Source organism: Sipha flava, unplaced genomic scaffold, assembly GCF_003268045.1.
Source record: "Sipha flava isolate LNK unplaced genomic scaffold, YSA_version1 169_pilon_pilon, whole genome shotgun sequence".
Lineage (NCBI taxonomy): Eukaryota > Metazoa > Arthropoda > Insecta > Hemiptera > Aphididae > Sipha > Sipha flava.
This window is the reverse complement of record NW_020271881.1, coordinates 27,715-46,902: the sequence shown is the minus strand read 5'-3', so window position 1 is coordinate 46,902 and position 19,188 is coordinate 27,715. Positions and strand designations below refer to the sequence as shown.

Below are 19,188 nucleotides of genomic sequence, written 5' to 3'. Positions count from 1 at the left end.
GTTGTCTTTGTCAGAGCTCATCTTGACGTCTGATGTTTAATAACAAAAATTAATCCAGAATTATTGTGTCTTGTTCTGATCTGTTTTATCAGTATGAATGGAATTTATTCCGAGCTGTTTAGAACAAAATATTCCGCGCAGCTCGGAACAGTTTTTCTCTTTAGGTGTGCGCCCAGCCTTAGAGATCATGATGAAAGCAGTGATTCATTAAATAAAAAGAATTTTAGAGAGTTGTTTGATATATAGTTAGCTGATATAACTAAATTTAAAGAATATTCTTGTAGATTTTCTGTAAATGCTTTAAATAATTTGAAATCAACTTATTCTAATTTATTTTAAAATATTAATACTTTAAAAGTTGAATTGAAGGTTTTGTATAGTGATATAAAGTATCAAAATTTATTACACATTTATGACATGGTTAAGATTATTGAACAAGACGAATTGAAAGACATTTTACCTGAAGCTTATAAATTATTTATTCTTATTTTAACCATATCATAAATTATTGTATCAAATAAAAGAAGTTTCTCATGTCTCAAAAGAATTAAAACCTGTTCTCGAAATAGTATTTCACAAGTTCGTTTAAGTTCTCTTTCAATACTATCAATTGAAAAGTCCTTGATTCATCAACTTAAAAAAACTGAATCATTTTACGATGATATTATACATATGTATGCTAGTCAAAAAGATAGGAGTATAAATTTAATAAACAAAACATAATAGTTTAATTTAGTTAATAAATAGTTTTATAACTAGACATACCTACTTAAAAAGTCCTTTTCAGGACTACCAAATTTTAAAATGCTCTGTTTATTACCTATCTATTACTTATTACATTATTATCTATATGAAATAAGTATATTATTAGCATTCATACAATTATATTTATTTTTATGTTTTTAAATTATATTTATTGTGAAGCCTAATTTTGTATGGGGGGGGGAGGATACATAGGTTTCCTCACTAAAAAATACTACCAAAAGAATTTATAATATTCTTAAAAGAGCACACTATACAAAAAAAATTCATTACATTTTTTTTTTAAATGTTAAATTATTGTTGCTACGCCTATAAGAAATGATTTAGTGAAAATCCAATTTAAAAAAAATTATCATTCTAAGAGACATTAAGAAATGTATAATAGCCATGTGGCGTCACTGGGCCCTACTCATCGTAATTGTAATCTTATACGCATATCAGTTCCTCGCATCACACAACGCTACCTAAATATTTTATTTTTGAAATTTAATTTACGTAGAACTGTATGTGGTTGTATGTGTTTAAGACGATGTAAGTATCAGAATTTCAATATGACGTTAGGTTTTTCAAATATTAGAAATCTTAAAAGAGTAATTTTTGTTATACGGTGCGTTGTGGCGAACGGAGATCGAACGATTCCGCCAACCGCCATATCTAACTATCTAATCAAATTCTACGGATTTCATACACTACACTCAAATTTATTATTTATATATAACTATATAATTAAATATTATTACATTATATTTTTAAAATTTGGTTGAACGTATGTACTATGTCGTGTTTAGTGTGTAAATATGTAGAACTAGATTGGATAATGGTGATCGGCGGACCTGTAGTTCGATCGCAGCTCGATATGACGCGCCATTTAACAAAAATGTTTCTTTGAAGATTTTTAAGATTTGAAAAACTAAACGTCATATTGAAATTTTGATACTTGCATCGTCTTAAACACATACAACCACACACAGTTATACGCAAATTAAATTTCAAAAATAAAATGTTTTTAGTTTATAAATCATTATATGAATGGAAGAACTTTTACACGTATAAGATAGGCAATTATGATGAGTAGGGCCCAATGACATCACGCGTCTTTTTTCAATTGCTCATTACTTATTGAATAATGTGAGAAGAAACGTAAATCATATACCATTATTCTTAAAAAAAAAAAACATATTTTTAATAAATTTAATCATAAACAGAAAACGAAATAATGTAACCTTAACGTCATATAATTAACATCTAAGCATTACAAATTATTGTTTTAAATTTATATTACAACATCAACAATATATAATCCAATTGTGTTAAACTTATATTTTAAATAAAACAATGTTAATAATAGATCTTTATAATAATAAAAATAATGCAAATAATAAATATTCAGTTGGTTATAAATTTACTCTGTTTGCGGGACATAAAAATAACAGGTGCATACTGATTTTATGATTGTTTAGAAATAAGTTCTTGTTCACGAACTAACATAGATTCTTTTAGATGTTCTCTTTGTAATGCTTCTCTTTGTTTGGCAACACGCAGTACATTTGCTCTTCTCTAAAACACAAAATGTTTACATAAGTATTTTACATATTGTAATAAAATAATAGATAAATAATCATTTTAAAAATTAATAATAATTATTATAATTATGATAATTATTAAACTAATTTTCACAACACATTTAAGGTTTTAGTCAAAAAAATAATTCATAATAACATATCCTATAAAAAATGTATTGTATGTAATAAATGTTTAATATAATCAATTAAAATATAATAATAGAGTTAAAATGAGAAAAAAGATAATAAAATAAAAATATCACAGTGATAACTTATTAAATTGATATAAAAAATGATTATTGATATTGAAAATTATAGTTTTTTGTATACAATTAATAATAATATATCCATTATATTTTAATTAAAATGTACTACTCATTATCAATAAATCATTAGATAAACAATAGAGTAAAATAAATTGAATAACTATGTTAATACTTTTTTATTAGAAACAAAAATTCATTATTTAAAATAATTTTGTATTTGAAACACTATAATATAATTAAAATTATTATTAAATACATTTTAACAAAAATAAAATATGATTTGTAATTGTATTACATTTTAAATTATATGTGAAACAAATTTAAAACTATTTTTTATATTTTTACACTGTTCAGAATAAAATAGTTGCCAAAAATAATATATATTCACAATCAATATATTATAGTATAAATTTTCTTTTTTATATTTTAATACATAATAAAGATTTGAAATTCTGACAAAATTTTTGTTGAAATTCATATATACAGATATATAAAAATAATTTTTAAAAACATGATTAGTTTATATAATAAAATTAATCTAACATTTTTTAAATATCTTATGGATTGAGTTAATTGTTTCGATTCATCATTATATATTATGTTCCTACATACATATAAACAAAATTAAAAATTTTGATTTATTTTTCTCATTCTATGATAATAAAATATTAAAAAAATCACTTCAGTTGTATATTGTGTTTTTTGTGTCATTGTATTATTACTGCATATTTATTCTGTATTTTGTGCCCATTATTTCATAAATAAAATAAATAATTTTTCTAATTATCATCTAAAATCTAATAAATATTTCATCATTGGTAATATTTTTCAACCTTTTTAAACTCAACATCAATTTCACTCAAGAAATTAAATATACGATTATAATACTTAAACATAAGTCTAATACTATATGTCATAAATAATTTATGTAAAATATAGTTATTTTAAAATTATAAAGGTATATTACTTGCAATATATATAATTTAGGCAAAGCATTAAAAAAATAACTTTGAAAAAATTATAAAAACCTGAAAGCCTTAATAGTGAATTTTTAGATTTTTGGCATCTTTTTTTTGTAAGTAAAAAAAATTATTGTTATAAGTTTTATGTTTTTAAAGTTATAATACATAGTAGTTATATATTTATACAAAAATGTAATGAAATTCCCTATTGACGTTAAACTAAGTACTGAAAATAATTTTATAATGTTATCAATAAGGCATAAAATTAAAAATATAAATACCATCGTAAAATAAAATCATCAATATTTGTATAAAATATTACCATTTTATATTACTATGGAAAATATTGATTAAATATCTGCAACATGTTAGTAGATGCTATTGAAGTACATATTAAAAACATTTATAATTAGTTTTTTTATCATAAGTGGTATACTTTCATATAGATTGCAGAAATTGGTTTATTCATTTTCTTATTAAAACAATAATATATTACTCAACTTTGATAAGATAAGGCATTAAATATATAATCTCTAGGGAATGTGTATTTCTCATACTTTGCCTACACATTTCAATAATTTTAATTATTTTATATAATGCCTAAATTATTGCTGGAACATATACATACAATTTTAGTTAAAACAATACAATTTCTTCAGTATTTTTTAATTTGAATGATATTTTTAATTAATATATAATTTTTATAAATAATGTTTCATTTAACTAAATGTATTAAAAATAACATTTATTGCTATTTTTTCGAACAAAAAAATGTACAGATACATTAGATACAAAAGTATCTTATATATTATTTATTTAATAGTATGTAAATAGATCTTTTTAAACTATTTATATTTTATAAAAATATAAAAATATTTTAAATATATATATACTTAAATGTATGCACTATATAATTATGAAATAATTTAAGGAGAATAATAACATTAATTCTTACTTCTAATGATATAGTTTTCTTGTGTAAGAACATAAGCTTCTTTTTTAATTCAATCAACTGCCCATGGCAATGTTTTATAGATGTGAACTGAAAATTAATAAACTATAGTAGAATTTACTTAACTTATTATACTATTTTACCATGTCTTGAACTTCAGATTCATTCAACAAGTTAGACAATTCTTCATTTTCTTTAAGCATAGAACTTATTAAAGAATTTTGTTTATCACTAGAACAATAAAAAGTTAGTATAAAAACCAAGTAACAGTTTTTTAATAATGATAAACATTTATAAAATTAGATAAATTGAAATAAATTCTAAAATACAATATACTATTGACTATTTAATAACAATAAATTTGTTTTTAAATAGTTTATAAAATTAAAAAGTTGGTTCTGATTAATGTACCATTGATTTTTAGTTCTTAGTTATAATAGTAAACAATTTAAATTTTATTCATTAAAAATATGTATATTAAATACACTGTACTTCGATAGAATGTATACAATATTTTATAAATGGATAAATATGTAATATCTTATTATAAATATGATGATTACAAATTTAAAATGTTTAGGAAAATATAATAATAGTATAAATGTTTTAATATAATATTTCTAAATTTGTTCTAAGTACAGTCAAATTTCGATAACTTAAATTATTTTTCTGTCCCTATGAAATTCCTATATACTAAATGAAATATTTATCACAATAAGTCAAATTTAAAAATAGCATAAATAACTTAGTCAGTTATAATAAATTTATCTTAAATTTTATCATTAGAATAACCGTTTTAAATCATAAATGTTTAAATGAAACTATCACTATTGTTACCATATATATTTGTAGTGTAGCATGTATGAGTACAATTTATAGTTATGCTTCTTAAACGTAACTCAATTACATTAATAACTGCTAAAAATATTTTAAAAAATTTGTTTTACAAATATTTGTGAAAGGAAAAAGAAATGTACTCATGTAGAAGGTGAAGGATGTTCTGATTGGAAAGTTATCACAATAAATTATAACCAAAAATTACATTTCATACATTTACTGAAATAGATGCTAATGTACATACCAAAGTATTACTATTATACTAGAGTATCAAGTGATTAAAACTATAAATGCATTGCAACCAATTTCTAAATCTGAGTTAGACGTAGATGAAGATTAATATCTAGTAATTTTCTTACTAATCAAACTCCTATTTCAAATTATTTTCTAAATTGTAAGAATTATACAAATATTGAGTATTAAAATATAATATTTTAATAAATTTGTAATTAATAAATGTATAAAAATTGAGTTTCAAAATATAATCTTCTAATTGTAATTTTAGTTAATCAATTAGCGTATAATAATAGCTAACTTGAATCTGTATTTTTAAAAAATTTGAGTTATGTAATTCGAAAAATACATTAATCATATTAATTTTTATCTTCCTTTGAATTTAGTTTATTGAGATTATCATTAAATATCTAACTATAAATTATTTTTTACTGATAATAATTAATATAAAACAATAGTATTCTTTCATCATGCCTACACAATAAGCTAAAAAATTTTTGTCGAGTTACTAATATCTAAGTATGTATATGAATAATTGAATGTTACAATAGTCTATTCAGAATAAAAGTGCCCAGTCATTTGGACGAAAACTGGCTTTTACTGTGCATGTGTCTTTCCCACCAGGAACGTAGTAGTATGCTGACGCATTACAACGCTGTTATACGTAATGAACAGTATTACCACACTCTTTTCATAATACCATGCTATAGTTCTATTTTAAACAAGGTTTTTTTTTTTAATAATAATCTGTATACAAGGAGGCAGTCACCGACTTTGATAAACTACGACGGCGGTCGAACAATGGCAACGAATCATAGAGTGTCTAGATATCAACGGGTGTCCGACCGTTATCGGCTTCTCGGTAGACATGCGCGAGTTTGGGCACTCTTAATCTGAAGACTATATATACCTTCATAAATACATTGAGAAAATGGATTGTATTACATAATTTATACAACAATTTTATATCTACTTACACGACTTCCTTGATTTCTAACTGTTCAGCTTTCAAATCAGGATTGAATTGATTTACATAAGAATTGATTATTAACAATCCAGGTTTGATGTCTAGACTATTTACAAGAAAATGTTATTAGTACAAACGGTAAAGTAATATTTTAAACATCAAAATACTGTGAACGATAATTACTTCGATTGTGTTCTATTGTTACATTCAATGTTTTTTACACTGTTCAGTTCATCCATGTTACTAAATATGCAAAATATTTAAAGAAATAGTTCATCATAGGAATACACAATTTTAAGAGAAATAATTTTAATGCTTATCTTTATATCGATTGATAAAAACCATTTAGTATTATTATTACTTATCAGATGTCTTTGAATTTTGATAACATCACGTATCATAATAAAAATATAATATTTACCTGAGTATATTTACTTTAGTTATAAAAATTTAATATCACATTGCTAAGAATTTTATTTGTGTTTTAATATTTCAATTTTCTTGATAAAAAAAAAACCTAATGTTCTTAAACCGATAAATTAATTGTGTTTATATTATCGAAATATTAAAAACGTTTTGACACTGATAAAGTTTTCCCTAAAGGATGTCAAATTTCGGTAACTTATATGAATGTGATGTAAGAAAAATTGTTCAGCATATTATGGACGATGCCCTCTTAAATTATAGTGTTAGAATAAAATTATAGATTATAGCAGGGATTCCCAACCGCTGTGCCGCGAAATTATTCAGGTGTGCCGTATAATTTTTGTAATTTTATAATTTTTTAAGCATAACTAAATATGATAATCAAAATTATAATTTATATTTATGATAGCATTGACTTCAAAATTCTCTTGAAAATAAAAAATGATAAAATGTCCTGATAAAACAGCTATAATATTATATGGGATCCTATACTACCCGATACGGGTATTACAAGCAGTTGCGTTGATTTTTACCACATACTAAAATTACTACATGAAAACATAGCCGGTGCTCATTATAATGAAAATTGAGCACGTGCAATTGTTACGCATTATACTGTATAGGTATTTTGATCAAGAAATATTGTAAGTTAAATTTAAAAATGGATAGATTTTTAAAAAAGCATAAATTAACAGATGACAGTGATGTTAGTGCAAATGACAACAATTTAAATATTTAAATTAATATTTAACAATCAGCTTTAATAAGTGATAAAAGTTTAAATTTAAAAATTAAACGTAAATATATTGATAATTATTTATGTTTTGAATTTACGTGGAATGGTGACATTGATTATCCTTTAACAGTTTGTATTGTTTCAACTGTTTCACCTGTAATAGAGGAATTATGTAAAAAACACCAGTCTCGAATGTCAAATTAAATTTGTTATATATATTATATTAATATAATTATTTTATAGAACATTATATATAATTATGATATTATGTATATTCATTATTATTTATTTAAGTGTGCTGTGGAAATTTTTAAAATGACCAAGTGTGCCGTTAAGTAAAAAAGGTTGGGAATCCCTGGACTATAGAGATGGCATTATTTAATACTGTACATTAATATTGTATGTACGATAAATTTCGAAACTATTAAACCCCAATTACTTATTACTAGGTGGCATTTTACACAAATTTTCAAATAATATAGACATCTATGATTTTTATAAAATATCTGTATCTAAAATTTATTTTTTGTGGATGAACACAAAGATAATTGATAATTTATCTTTTTATTTGGTTATTTTTAATTATTTTAATTTTTTAATGTTATGTTTATGTTTGTGAACTCAAGAAAGATAATAATGTAATTCATTTTCATAATAAAGTATAATTATTAAACATAGTTACATCATTTTAATATATAGATAATTTAATATTCCATTGTGTGTGATTTCACTGAAAAATAACTTAAGTAACATTGATAAAAATATGAATTTGACCAACAAAATATTTGTTACTATTCAGCTTATAAACAGATTTGTCCAACTAACAAAATTAAATTATCAATTCATAATAATTTTTAAAAATGACAAAACACATTTTCACTTTGATTAAACTTACATTATTAATTTGATAATATTATATGGTCTTGGATAACATTATTTTAACAAACTATCTAATCAATACAATAAAATATTTCACTAATAGGTACAATCAAATTTTTGATAAACAAATCATAAGAAGTTTGTTGTCAATTCTAATAATCATTTCAATAAAATGTTTTGATCTTATCAACTGAAATAATTATTGTTGTAATAATATGTATGTAATTAAATAATAATATGCAAATTGTAAATATGTTTTACTATACTCGTAGATAGATATTAAAATAAATTAATACATTTAATAAATTTTCTTATTTTTTGTTATACATAAAAATGTATATTGTAACAATGTAGGTAGGTATAATAATAGGTATAAAAATATATAATAAGTTATTATTGTTATTATTAATAATGTAATGAAGTATACATATATATACACATTAATTAGAAGAGACAATAGTTTTTAATTATTTTAGCTTAGTAGGTATTAGGAAGATTCATATACATATAATAATAAATAAATTAAATAAATAATAGATTTAATATTCATTTATAGCTTCATTTATGATACAATTAAATTATATTATTAAGCTCTCTACTAAATTACACAAATTATATTTTTACAAGAATAATACATATTATTATTATGTTTTATCAATATTTCATGAGTTAATAACTTAAAAATGATTATTATCATTTTCTGATTAATTAAACATACCTATTAATTAAAACAACTTTATTTATTTTTAATAAATAAGGAAACTTATATAATTTAAATCATGCATTTAGACATTTAGTATTTTTTATACAACATAAAATGTATAGTATAAATGGTACTTGGACAATTGACACCGGCGATTTTGTTGATATTGGACTTTTCGCATCCGATATTTTTAGAACACGGACAATTAACACCGAGCGATTACAATTACGATAACCACAAATAGGTATTACCATTGATTAAATATACATAGATAGTCCAAGCGATAAGAAAAATCATTAACGTTTTATAAAGTGAAATGGGAGCCAGAATTGTAGTAATGTAAGAGCCATGTCAATAGGTTGCGCTGTTAGTAATTTGTTATGTTATGAAAATGTTTTGTCTTACCAAGACCCATTAGCTATCACCTATTTTGTTATTAATGTTATCATTATCAATGCAGAATAGAATATTTAAATTTGCAACAACGATTTTGGACGATATTTAATTAATTTTTTTGACTTAACTACTTGACATATAAGTTATAAACCATAATAGACAACTACAATAAATAAATAACAATACAATATAAATATAATCATTATTATGGTATTATTTAAGTATATAAGTTTATAATTATTATAACCATAGTGTTACGTGCCAACCGTTTGATCCGTAATTTCAGTACTAATATCTTAGTCAACGCTTGGATGTAGGTGTAGTGAAGAATAATTAAGACACTTTATAATAATTTCATTTATTAAACTGATAAAATTATTCTAAGAGCAACAATTTGTAAATATTCCAAGTCCAAATAATTTAGACTAGAAATTATTCTAAGTCCTAACAATTATAACTTATAAAAATAGTTTGAAATATTTCGAGGTCCAGACCATGACATACACTGACGTGAAGGTGCTCAGTGCAGCATAGCCAAAACTCGTATGATTTGCCCTTGTTTTCGGGTCCCTTTTATATCTGATATATGCAAGTGTGTGTGTAAATCTTAAATGTGTGTGTGTGTCTATGAAAACTGATAATAAAATAATATAATTTCCTGTGAATTATCTCTCAACCGGCTCATATTCAGTGACGTACAGATACAGGATATGGTTACTGTCGCTCTTATTACTTATTTTAATTTAATAATAAAATTTAATAATCTAACTTGTCCACGGTTGTGGTTTTGATTAACTAAATAATTATGTGCAGTTTTGATTAGCTAAGTAATTGTAAATAGAATATGTGTAACCATCCATAGATGTGTTCACAGGAACTCCCTTATTATGTAAGTGTTCATGTGTGACTACGCAGGACGCGACAATAGATTAAATACTATAGATAGCCCACGGGTATAGGTGATATGGAAACGTAAATTAATATCACAACGTCTCAATAGATAACACACTCACTTGTAATATCGAAAAATAATTTACAATAATAATCAAATGATCAGGGAAGATGTACGGATATCGATTAGATATCATATTTAACGGCGGAATATGATCGGCCGATTTATACTAAAAATAAATTACGATACGGAGTAAATGAATAATGAAATATTAATAATCGTCAACACTCATTAATTATATTGTGTTAACGCTGTGGACAAAAATCTATTTTAATATCTATTGTAAAAAAAAATATAACGTAAATATCATTTAACACAAACACAATTATTTGACATAATTAAATTATTATTACATTGCATTATTATCATTATTGCAACATTAACAACTCAGCTCTTCTGCAGTCTGCACGAGCCGCAATGACACGATTAATTCACCATTTTTTTTTTTTTTTTTTAATATTATCATGGCTACAAAAGGCAATAAATGTATGTTACATAACTGTGGTAAAAGTAAACGAAATGATAAAAATATCAATTTATTCCGTTTTCCAAAAATAAAGAGCAGGCAAAAGAATGAGTTAAGCAATCAGGTTAGTTGAATAAAATCGTATTTAAACATTTAATAATTATTCTTTTTAAAAATTTAAAAATTAATACATTAAATTGTATGAATTTTTATTTTATACGTCATTTTAGATTTTGAACGGAGTGATGAATGTATTGTTTTTACAATGATGTGTGTCTAATTTTTTTCTTTTTTCCTTTTTATCTTTGTGTCTGAGGATAAGATTTGGAGCAGTAATAGTGCTCATTTTTTTTATAAGCGTCGAAATTTCAAATTTTTACGAAATTTGTTAAAATACCAAAAATTTGAACTAATTTTGTAGTTGAAACTTCATAAAATTTTAAGTATTTATATCTAAAGTTTATAAATGTTGTACAAGGTTTTCCGTAAGCTTTTCTTCAAATATTTATAAAAAAAACTTGACAGTAATAAAACCAAACATTTGTATAAGTCTTTAAAATTTACATTTTTACGAAATCACATAAAACAAACAACGATTTAGCCTCAAACGATTTTTGATATTGGTTTTTATTCAAAAATTATAAGTTCGTAGAAAGTTTGTAGTGAAACTTTCACAAGTTTTTTAAAGTGCACATGATTTTTTTCAAAATTTTTCGTTAATTTTTTAGCTATTTGTAGGCATTTGAAATATTCGACTTTTTTTGGTTTTTTTTTATAAATGTCGATAAAAAAATTTTAGCTGAGTCAAAATACTTGAAAATTTAGTAGATGGTTTTATAGTAGTTAATCTATAAGCGATTCGAAATTTATCAAATTACATAGGCACAATTTAAATATTGAGAAAATTCGTTAAAATCACAAATATTTGCAAATTATTTTGTAGTACAAAAAGTATACATTTTTTTGTATTCATAGATTAGAATTAAAAATTTAATATAAGATCGTCCTTAAGTTTTATTTGCGATAATTATAAATAAAATGAGTGTAAGTCAATTAAAAAATATTGATGGGCGTCTAAGTCTAGTAAAAATTTAAAAATTCCAGCGTAGAATAACGATTAACTATTAAATGTTTTTAGATATAAAATAAATAAATAAAATATCACAGACAAACATCCTAGTACACCAATATGCCAAATTGCAATTTTTCTTACTTTAATTGCTCCCCAAAATATTAACTTCAATACTATTTTATCTGTAGGGAATATTAAATTGGCGGATTTAACGTTGGAACAACTTAATAATCGCTATGTATGTAATTTACATTTTAAACCTACGGATTTTAATAATATTGAAATACAACAAAGATTAAAACAAAATGTTATTCCAATAAAATATGATTTTGCTGAATTATCAACTGATGTGGAGCAATACATTCCAACTTCATCATTAAACGAATTTGAATACCCCAAGTCACTAAATTTACACGTTATAATACCAACCACAGTGTACAAAAAAAAATTCCAGAACACCTATTGAATCTCCTCATCTTCCGGCTACATTATATACATCACCGTCTTCGCCAATTTTGACTTATGAATGTTCTCCATCAACAAGTTTAATGGTTAAATCATTTATAGATATGCCTTCGCCTATTAGTACTCGAGAACGTCGTTTATTCAATTACATATTCAAGATTATATTTTAATAATTGATATAGGTACACATTTGAAATGAACAACTGCTAGTCGCTAATGACAATAGTATGTCATTTACATAAAAAACTTTAATTTATTAAATTTTAAAAAACACAACTGTTAAAAAATAACTTATAATTATTATTTTTGCTGAATTAATATAATAATAAGTACCTATATTAAGACGTAATACACAGTAAAATTAAATAGTAGTAAGTACCTAATAATAGATGCGTTTTTATGTTGTTAATTTTTTCATTTTGCCACGGTACAGACCCTGCTGGAGAATAAAAAAAATCTTTATATAATTCTCGTGTTGCAAACGCTGCCCGTCCAGCTCCACCGCCTTGCATAGGTATATTATTTAGAGTAATATTTGAAACGGGTTCATTTATATTTTGAAAAACTTCATTGGTACAATTGCTGTATTTTTTTATATAGTTATGAAGAACGCAAGTTGCTAAAATAATATAGTCCACATTTTCTGGTTTAGACTGTATCCTTCTGTTAAAAATACGAAATTTTTGTACTAGAATTCCAAAACAATTTTCGACTACTCTCCGCGTTCTACAAACACGATAGTTATAAATTCGTTTGGACAAGTCGTCAAGTTGCTTCCCAGGATACGGTCTCATTAAGTACGTTTTCAGTGGAAACGCTTCGTCGCCTAGTATAACGTACGGTGCAGAAATATTGGTATTTGGTAGAATTTCATCATTAGGAATATTTAATGAACCATTTTCTAATGATTTTCCTAAATTAGAATGTGCCAATATACCACCATCGCTGTTTTTACCGTAAGCACCCACATCTACTGCTATAAAATTGTAATTTGCATCCACTAATGCTAGCAAAACAACTGAAAACGTTTTTTTGTAGTTAAAAAAATTAGATCCAGAATTTGCTGGAGCTTGGATAGTGACATGATTGCCGTCTAGCGCTCCTAAACAGTTAGGAAAATTCCAAACGTTCCAAAAATCATTGGAGATTTGTTTCCATCGTTCTTCAGTTGGTTGAGGCATAACTTCAGTCATCAATTTTTTTACTATACTTTGACAAGTGTCAATTACTATTTTATAAACTGTTGCGTGACCTAGGCGGTAACTGAAGGAAATTGTCTTAAACGAATCTCCTGTCGCTAAAAACCTAAATAAAAAAACAAACATTTTTTATAATTATAAATATATTATACTTATATTAGATTCTGAGGAAGCGATGAATGTATTCAATTTACAATAATGTTTTTTTTATTTTAATTTTTTAATTTTTGTATGTCATCGTCCGTTTGGGGCAGTAAAACTACTTCGATTTTCTTCAACCTAAAACTTTAATACAAGGCTTCTGATATGTTTTTACAATAACAGTCAAAAAAATTTTAAAAATAAATAGGTACAATTTTTTTTTCGATTTTTGACAACATTTATCAAATTAAAATCTAATGAAAAAAAATTAATTTTAAACAGTGGATTATAAAATAAATATATTTTTTTAAATTTTTATATAAATTGATATTTAATCTCTTTTTTTAGGAAAAATATGCAAAACTCGCTGGAATAGCATTAGGGATAACTATCGAAAATCTATTAAAAAAACAACAAATGGTCAAGCATTTAAAAAAATTAAAAAATATAAATATGATGATCAGCTTCAGTTTTTAAAGCCTCATTTACAAGAGAGGGATACTTTAGGAAATTTAAAATATGTGAATAACGATGATTTAGAGAATTCTAGTAATGACAGTGAGGACGATGTGGAAAATGTTAGCACAGTTCAAAATATTGAAATTAATATTAGTGGCAATACAGATGGTGAAGATCAATTACCAAAAACTCCAGAATATCAATCTGCAGTTCGCAAATGTACAAAAAAACGTACAACCAAAACTCCGGAATCGGCTTCGAGTACTTTAATGAAGTATATAATGCAAAAAAGAGAAAATGATATAGCTAATACTATACAAACCCATTCTGTTGATGCTTTTTTAGCAGGCCTTTCACCCACACTCAAATCATTTACGCCATACTATTTAAACATAGTGAAATCAAAAATTTTTTATATAGTTCAAGAATATGAAATGCAAATGATTGTAGACCAAGAAAAGAAAAAAACAACTTTTATGACACCATATCCCACACAATTGCTACGCCCCGTTTAGTGCGACGTCACTCCCTTTCGCGACAACATACGTCCTTCGTCGCACGCTCATTAAATCTATTCACAATTTTATCTAATTAGCAGACAAATATCTAATAAAAATTAAAAAAAAAAATATTAGTATGCACATAATTAAACCAAATATAAAAAATTATATTGAATTACAATGGATGTTTATAGGTATACCCATATTAAAACAGAAACAATGAATATTTGTATCAATATGTACTAGCATTGATTATAAATACTAGGTAACAATGTCCAATGAAAACTGATTAAAATAATAATAAATTAACAAATTATAGACTGCAATAATTCTAAGTTTTTTAACCCTTTCAGACCTGAGTTTTTTTTATTAAAAAAAAAAAATTTTTTTTCATCAATTGTATAAATAGGTTAAAAAAATAATGTTCACCAATTTTTAGGTGGTTTTAATTTTTTTTACCAAGAAAACAAGTAGGGTCACATTAGTGACCCATCGGCTTGTACGGAATAAAATATCGTATACAAATGTTGCAGGTACATTATTTTTATTTTATTATATTTATTGAAAAATCGATTATTCTTTTTCGATAACTGCCACTTAACATTCTTAATTCTAATAAAATAAATAAAAACTATTTAAATAATTAACAGTAAAAAACCAATTTTTAAAACCTTAATATAAAAATAATAAAATAAACGTAAAACTTTTATAATTTAAATAAAATCCTCTTCTTGAATAATTTTAATGTATATATTCGTCTTTACTTCATAATATGAAAATCAGCAAAACAATTTCTTCCTGAAGCCAAACACAAATGTACTTTACATTTTTCGCAAAAAATGTGTGTTCGATGTTTTCGTGAACATTTTGCATGCTTGCATTTAGTAGGATTTTTCAATTTATCAACACCAGGCAAATGATCTATTGTGTCGTATCTAACTGCATCGGGAGGTATAGGACTGTCAGTTCTTAATTTTTTATTTGCTTGTGGTGACATTTGTGAGCATACATTTTCAAAATTTGATGAACATCTTGTATTCCTATCTGTAGAAATATTACTAGGTCTGCCTTTTCTTTTTTGGAGTTATTATTTTACGGCAATTTTGTATTTCATTAGCTAACTGTAACCGAAAATGTAACAAATCTAAGATTTTATTTTTTTGGATGTTTAAATATTTTGCATCTTTTATATATTGAGTCCAACAATTAGCCACTACCAAATCAAAAGCATGTACTATGAGCCGTAATGTCCATTTTTTTGATTTTATAAATGTTCTATATGTACTTATAAGTTGATCGATTTTATCAACGCCACCCATTGATTTATTATATAAAGTTATAATTTCCGGTCTTTCTATTTCAACATATGATTTATTTTTTTTGTCCCAACGTTTTATAATTTCAACTTCACCAGATGTAATAAAATTAGATGCCATATTAACTGGTTTATTATCGTACCATTTTAATATGCCCAAAGAAAAGTTATTGTTTTTTTTAGATTTTATTTCGTACGATGTTCCACGTCCAATTTTTGCCGTTATTTTATCTGCCAAAAGAGGTGGATTAGCAAAACGATTTGTTCTTATAGTTCCAGCCGCATAATTCCTCTATGATATAGTCGTTCAAATAATGGATATGAAGAAAAAAAATTATCGAAGTATAAGAAATGTGAATTTTTTTTTACTCCTTGTGTTAATTGCAATACAATCGCACCACCAACACCAAATTGTTTTTGTAAATCAGAATTAATTTCAGTAGATGCACCTTGATACAATATAAAATCATAAACTGTACCACTTTGTCCAGCAAGTAGATATATTTTTATACCCCAAGGACAAGGCTTACCTTTCATATATTGTTTAACAGAAAGGGTACCCTTGAATGGCACCATTTGCTCATCGACGCTTAAGTTTTGTTCCTTTACTAAACTATTACACTTTTTTTTTATTGTATCATACAAAGGCCGAACTTTTATAAATTTATCTTTATTGTTACTTGAGATACTGTTATTATCAATTATATGTAAATTTGATCTCAGCTGAAAAAAACTATCCCGAGTCATAGTATTTGCTACAATATTAATTTTAAATATCTCTTCCCAGTACATCCTTACACGTGGAAATTTTAATGAACCCATTATTATGTGTATCGCTATAAGTGATTTTATTTCCATGCCATTTGTAGGCTGGAATTGTATTCCATTTTGAACCGTATATAACGTGGTATTAAATGCTATATTATCAAAAAAATCCTCTTGAAAATACTGATTAAAATAATCTATTGGTGAAGGCATAGATGTAGGATGAACTTCATTTTCTAATTCATCTAATTTTAATGTCAAACTTTGGAAAGGTTCATTTAACCATTTTATATTTTGCTTATTAGTAATTGGAAAGTTATTTTCCAGCGTATATTCATTAAAAGTAGTATTATTACTATCAGAGACGTTTGGCAAGTCACAAAAAACATCCTCATTTTCAAATTCATTTAATAAATCCTGAAATTCATCATCGGGAAAAAATTCATCCTCATTATCTATACTCCCAATATCAGAATTATAACCGTCCGATAATAATTCTAAAATATGACATTTTAATAACTTACGAGACACTTTTTTTTTTAATATAAACTTATTCATAAAATAAAATATAAAAAATTATACTAATTAGTTTACGTACGGTACCGCAGAGTATAGAAATGCGTTAGGATAACAGCACAATCCGTTTGATAAATGAAATAAATATCAGTGAAAACAAACGCAACATGACACACAGACCGGTGGGTCACAAATGCGATCCAAAATTCAAACAATCATATCATTTGATATAATAGAAATGTAAGAGTAAAAGCGATATTTTTAGATTACGTAGTTAATATTCTTCTAAGAATTAATTGTACAACTCGCTGATATTATTAATTTTGTATTTATAAATCAAAAATGAAAATAACACATGAACAATTATTTCCCATTATTTTTTCTTATAAATATACAGAAATACACTAAAATAAAGTCAATAAGATGATAATAATTAGATAAGTGAATTCTATGGAATTTTATACATCGTTATGCATACAGAGCGTTTGCTGTACACTAATAATTTATTTTTAATTGAAGAATGAAACATTGGGTCACAAAAGTGACCTTGGGGTCTGAAAGGGTTAAATATAATATGTTATTATGATATAATATTATTACCGAATTAATCTGTATCCACACAATTACTTTCATAAACAGTGTCCACAAATATAATATTTACCAAGTCATGTACAGATTTGTCATGTATTACGCTTCTTGTACTATTATAAGAATTAAGAATAGGTATATATATATATAATTTTATTTAATAAATACTTAATTATATATGTTAATTATGATCGGGCACCAATAAACAATCCTCGTAATATTTAATACTATATATTAATTAAAGTACTTAGTATATTATCTTACTTACCAATATTGCTTGTAAATTGTATTAATAGTTAAAATTGAACGTCAAAATACATAAAATTGATGAGTTACCGATGAATGACGACAAACAACAAAGTAGGTAAATTAAAACAACAAGAACAACGGACACGGATGGCGATCGCAAAATAGTGATCGAATAAAAGTGGATTCAGTGAATACTGAATACCGTAGACGAAATAAGCCAAATCTATAAAATTGTTGACGTGTGGGAACAACAAATAATATGGTTTCATTCCTAATATTTCTATTATTAACTATATTGTACTGTTTTCATTATCGGTATTATTTATAAACGGCCTGGGCTACGATAAGAAAACTGGGTTTACCATACAGACCTACAGACGTCTGCTGTGCGCCGTGCGGTGTAATCGCGATATTACCCGCGTAGTTATAGTTAACTCATTAAATGTCGCCGCTATTACATTATGCCGGGCTTACACGATGCGTAGTACTTGTCATTAGTACTTGTCGCTCGCACTTTTATCACACGTGTGAACAGAAGTGAATAGTGCTTAGTATTAGTAAAACCGAGAGTGCGAGTGAATAGAGACCCGTTCTATTTACTAACGACAAATAGCTACCCCCTCCACAACTCTACTCTACTTGCGGTTGCACTCGCAACATGTGACCGCTTGACAGTGTTGCCAGGTGTACGATAATTATCGTATTTGTACGATTATTATTGCCATTGTACGATGTACGATACTTAATCAACTATCGTACAAGAAAATACGATAATTTAGTGTTTTTAAAGGTGTTTATGAAAATATAAAGAAACCCTAT

The 19,188-nt window shown here is 25.1% G+C and overlaps 4 protein-coding genes across 6 annotated transcripts in view; 1 reads left to right on the top strand and 3 right to left on the bottom strand.

The window, feature by feature from the left end:
- Positions 1-2,145: 2,145 nt before the first annotated feature.
- LOC112679838 lies at positions 2,146-9,522 on the bottom strand. Of its 3 annotated transcripts, none has more exons than XM_025549763.1 (6): positions 9,421-9,522; positions 6,726-6,785; positions 6,553-6,648; positions 4,648-4,735; positions 4,508-4,594; positions 2,146-2,319 (listed from the first exon to the last, which is right to left on the bottom strand). In XM_025549763.1, exons 1-6 carry the CDS (start codon positions 9,465-9,467, stop codon positions 2,209-2,211), a joined length of 489 nt encoding a protein of 162 aa, XP_025405548.1. In that variant the 5' UTR covers positions 9,468-9,522; the 3' UTR covers positions 2,146-2,208. The 3 variants fall into 3 exon arrangements, with proteins under 3 accessions (XP_025405548.1, XP_025405549.1, XP_025405547.1); XM_025549764.1 differs by lacking the exon at positions 9,421-9,522 and adding an exon at positions 8,600-8,615; XM_025549762.1 differs by lacking the exon at positions 9,421-9,522 and adding an exon at positions 8,387-8,406.
- A 3,763-nt stretch (positions 9,523-13,285) lies between these two features.
- LOC112679851 (protein ALP1-like) lies at positions 13,286-13,818 on the bottom strand. The gene is made up of 2 exons (XM_025549784.1): positions 13,354-13,818; positions 13,286-13,300 (listed from the first exon to the last, which is right to left on the bottom strand). The coding sequence occupies exons 1-2, from the start codon at positions 13,816-13,818 to the stop codon at positions 13,286-13,288; spliced, it is 480 nt and encodes a 159-aa protein (XP_025405569.1).
- Positions 13,819-14,067: 249 nt separating this feature from the next.
- LOC112679850 lies at positions 14,068-14,996 on the top strand. The gene is made up of 2 exons (XM_025549783.1): positions 14,068-14,089; positions 14,326-14,996. Exons 1-2 carry the CDS (start codon positions 14,068-14,070, stop codon positions 14,949-14,951), a joined length of 648 nt encoding a protein of 215 aa, XP_025405568.1. The 3' UTR covers positions 14,952-14,996.
- A 998-nt stretch (positions 14,997-15,994) lies between these two features.
- Positions 15,995-19,188, bottom strand: part of LOC112679849 (piggyBac transposable element-derived protein 3-like) — an 8,715-nt gene continuing 5,521 nt past the window's right edge. Inside the window, exons 2-3 of the mRNA XM_025549782.1 lie at positions 16,621-17,513; positions 15,995-16,543 (exon numbers count right to left, since the gene is read on the bottom strand). Coding sequence (XP_025405567.1) covers positions 15,995-16,543; positions 16,621-17,513 — 1,442 coding nt within the window. The remainder of the gene's footprint in view (positions 16,544-16,620; positions 17,514-19,188) is intronic.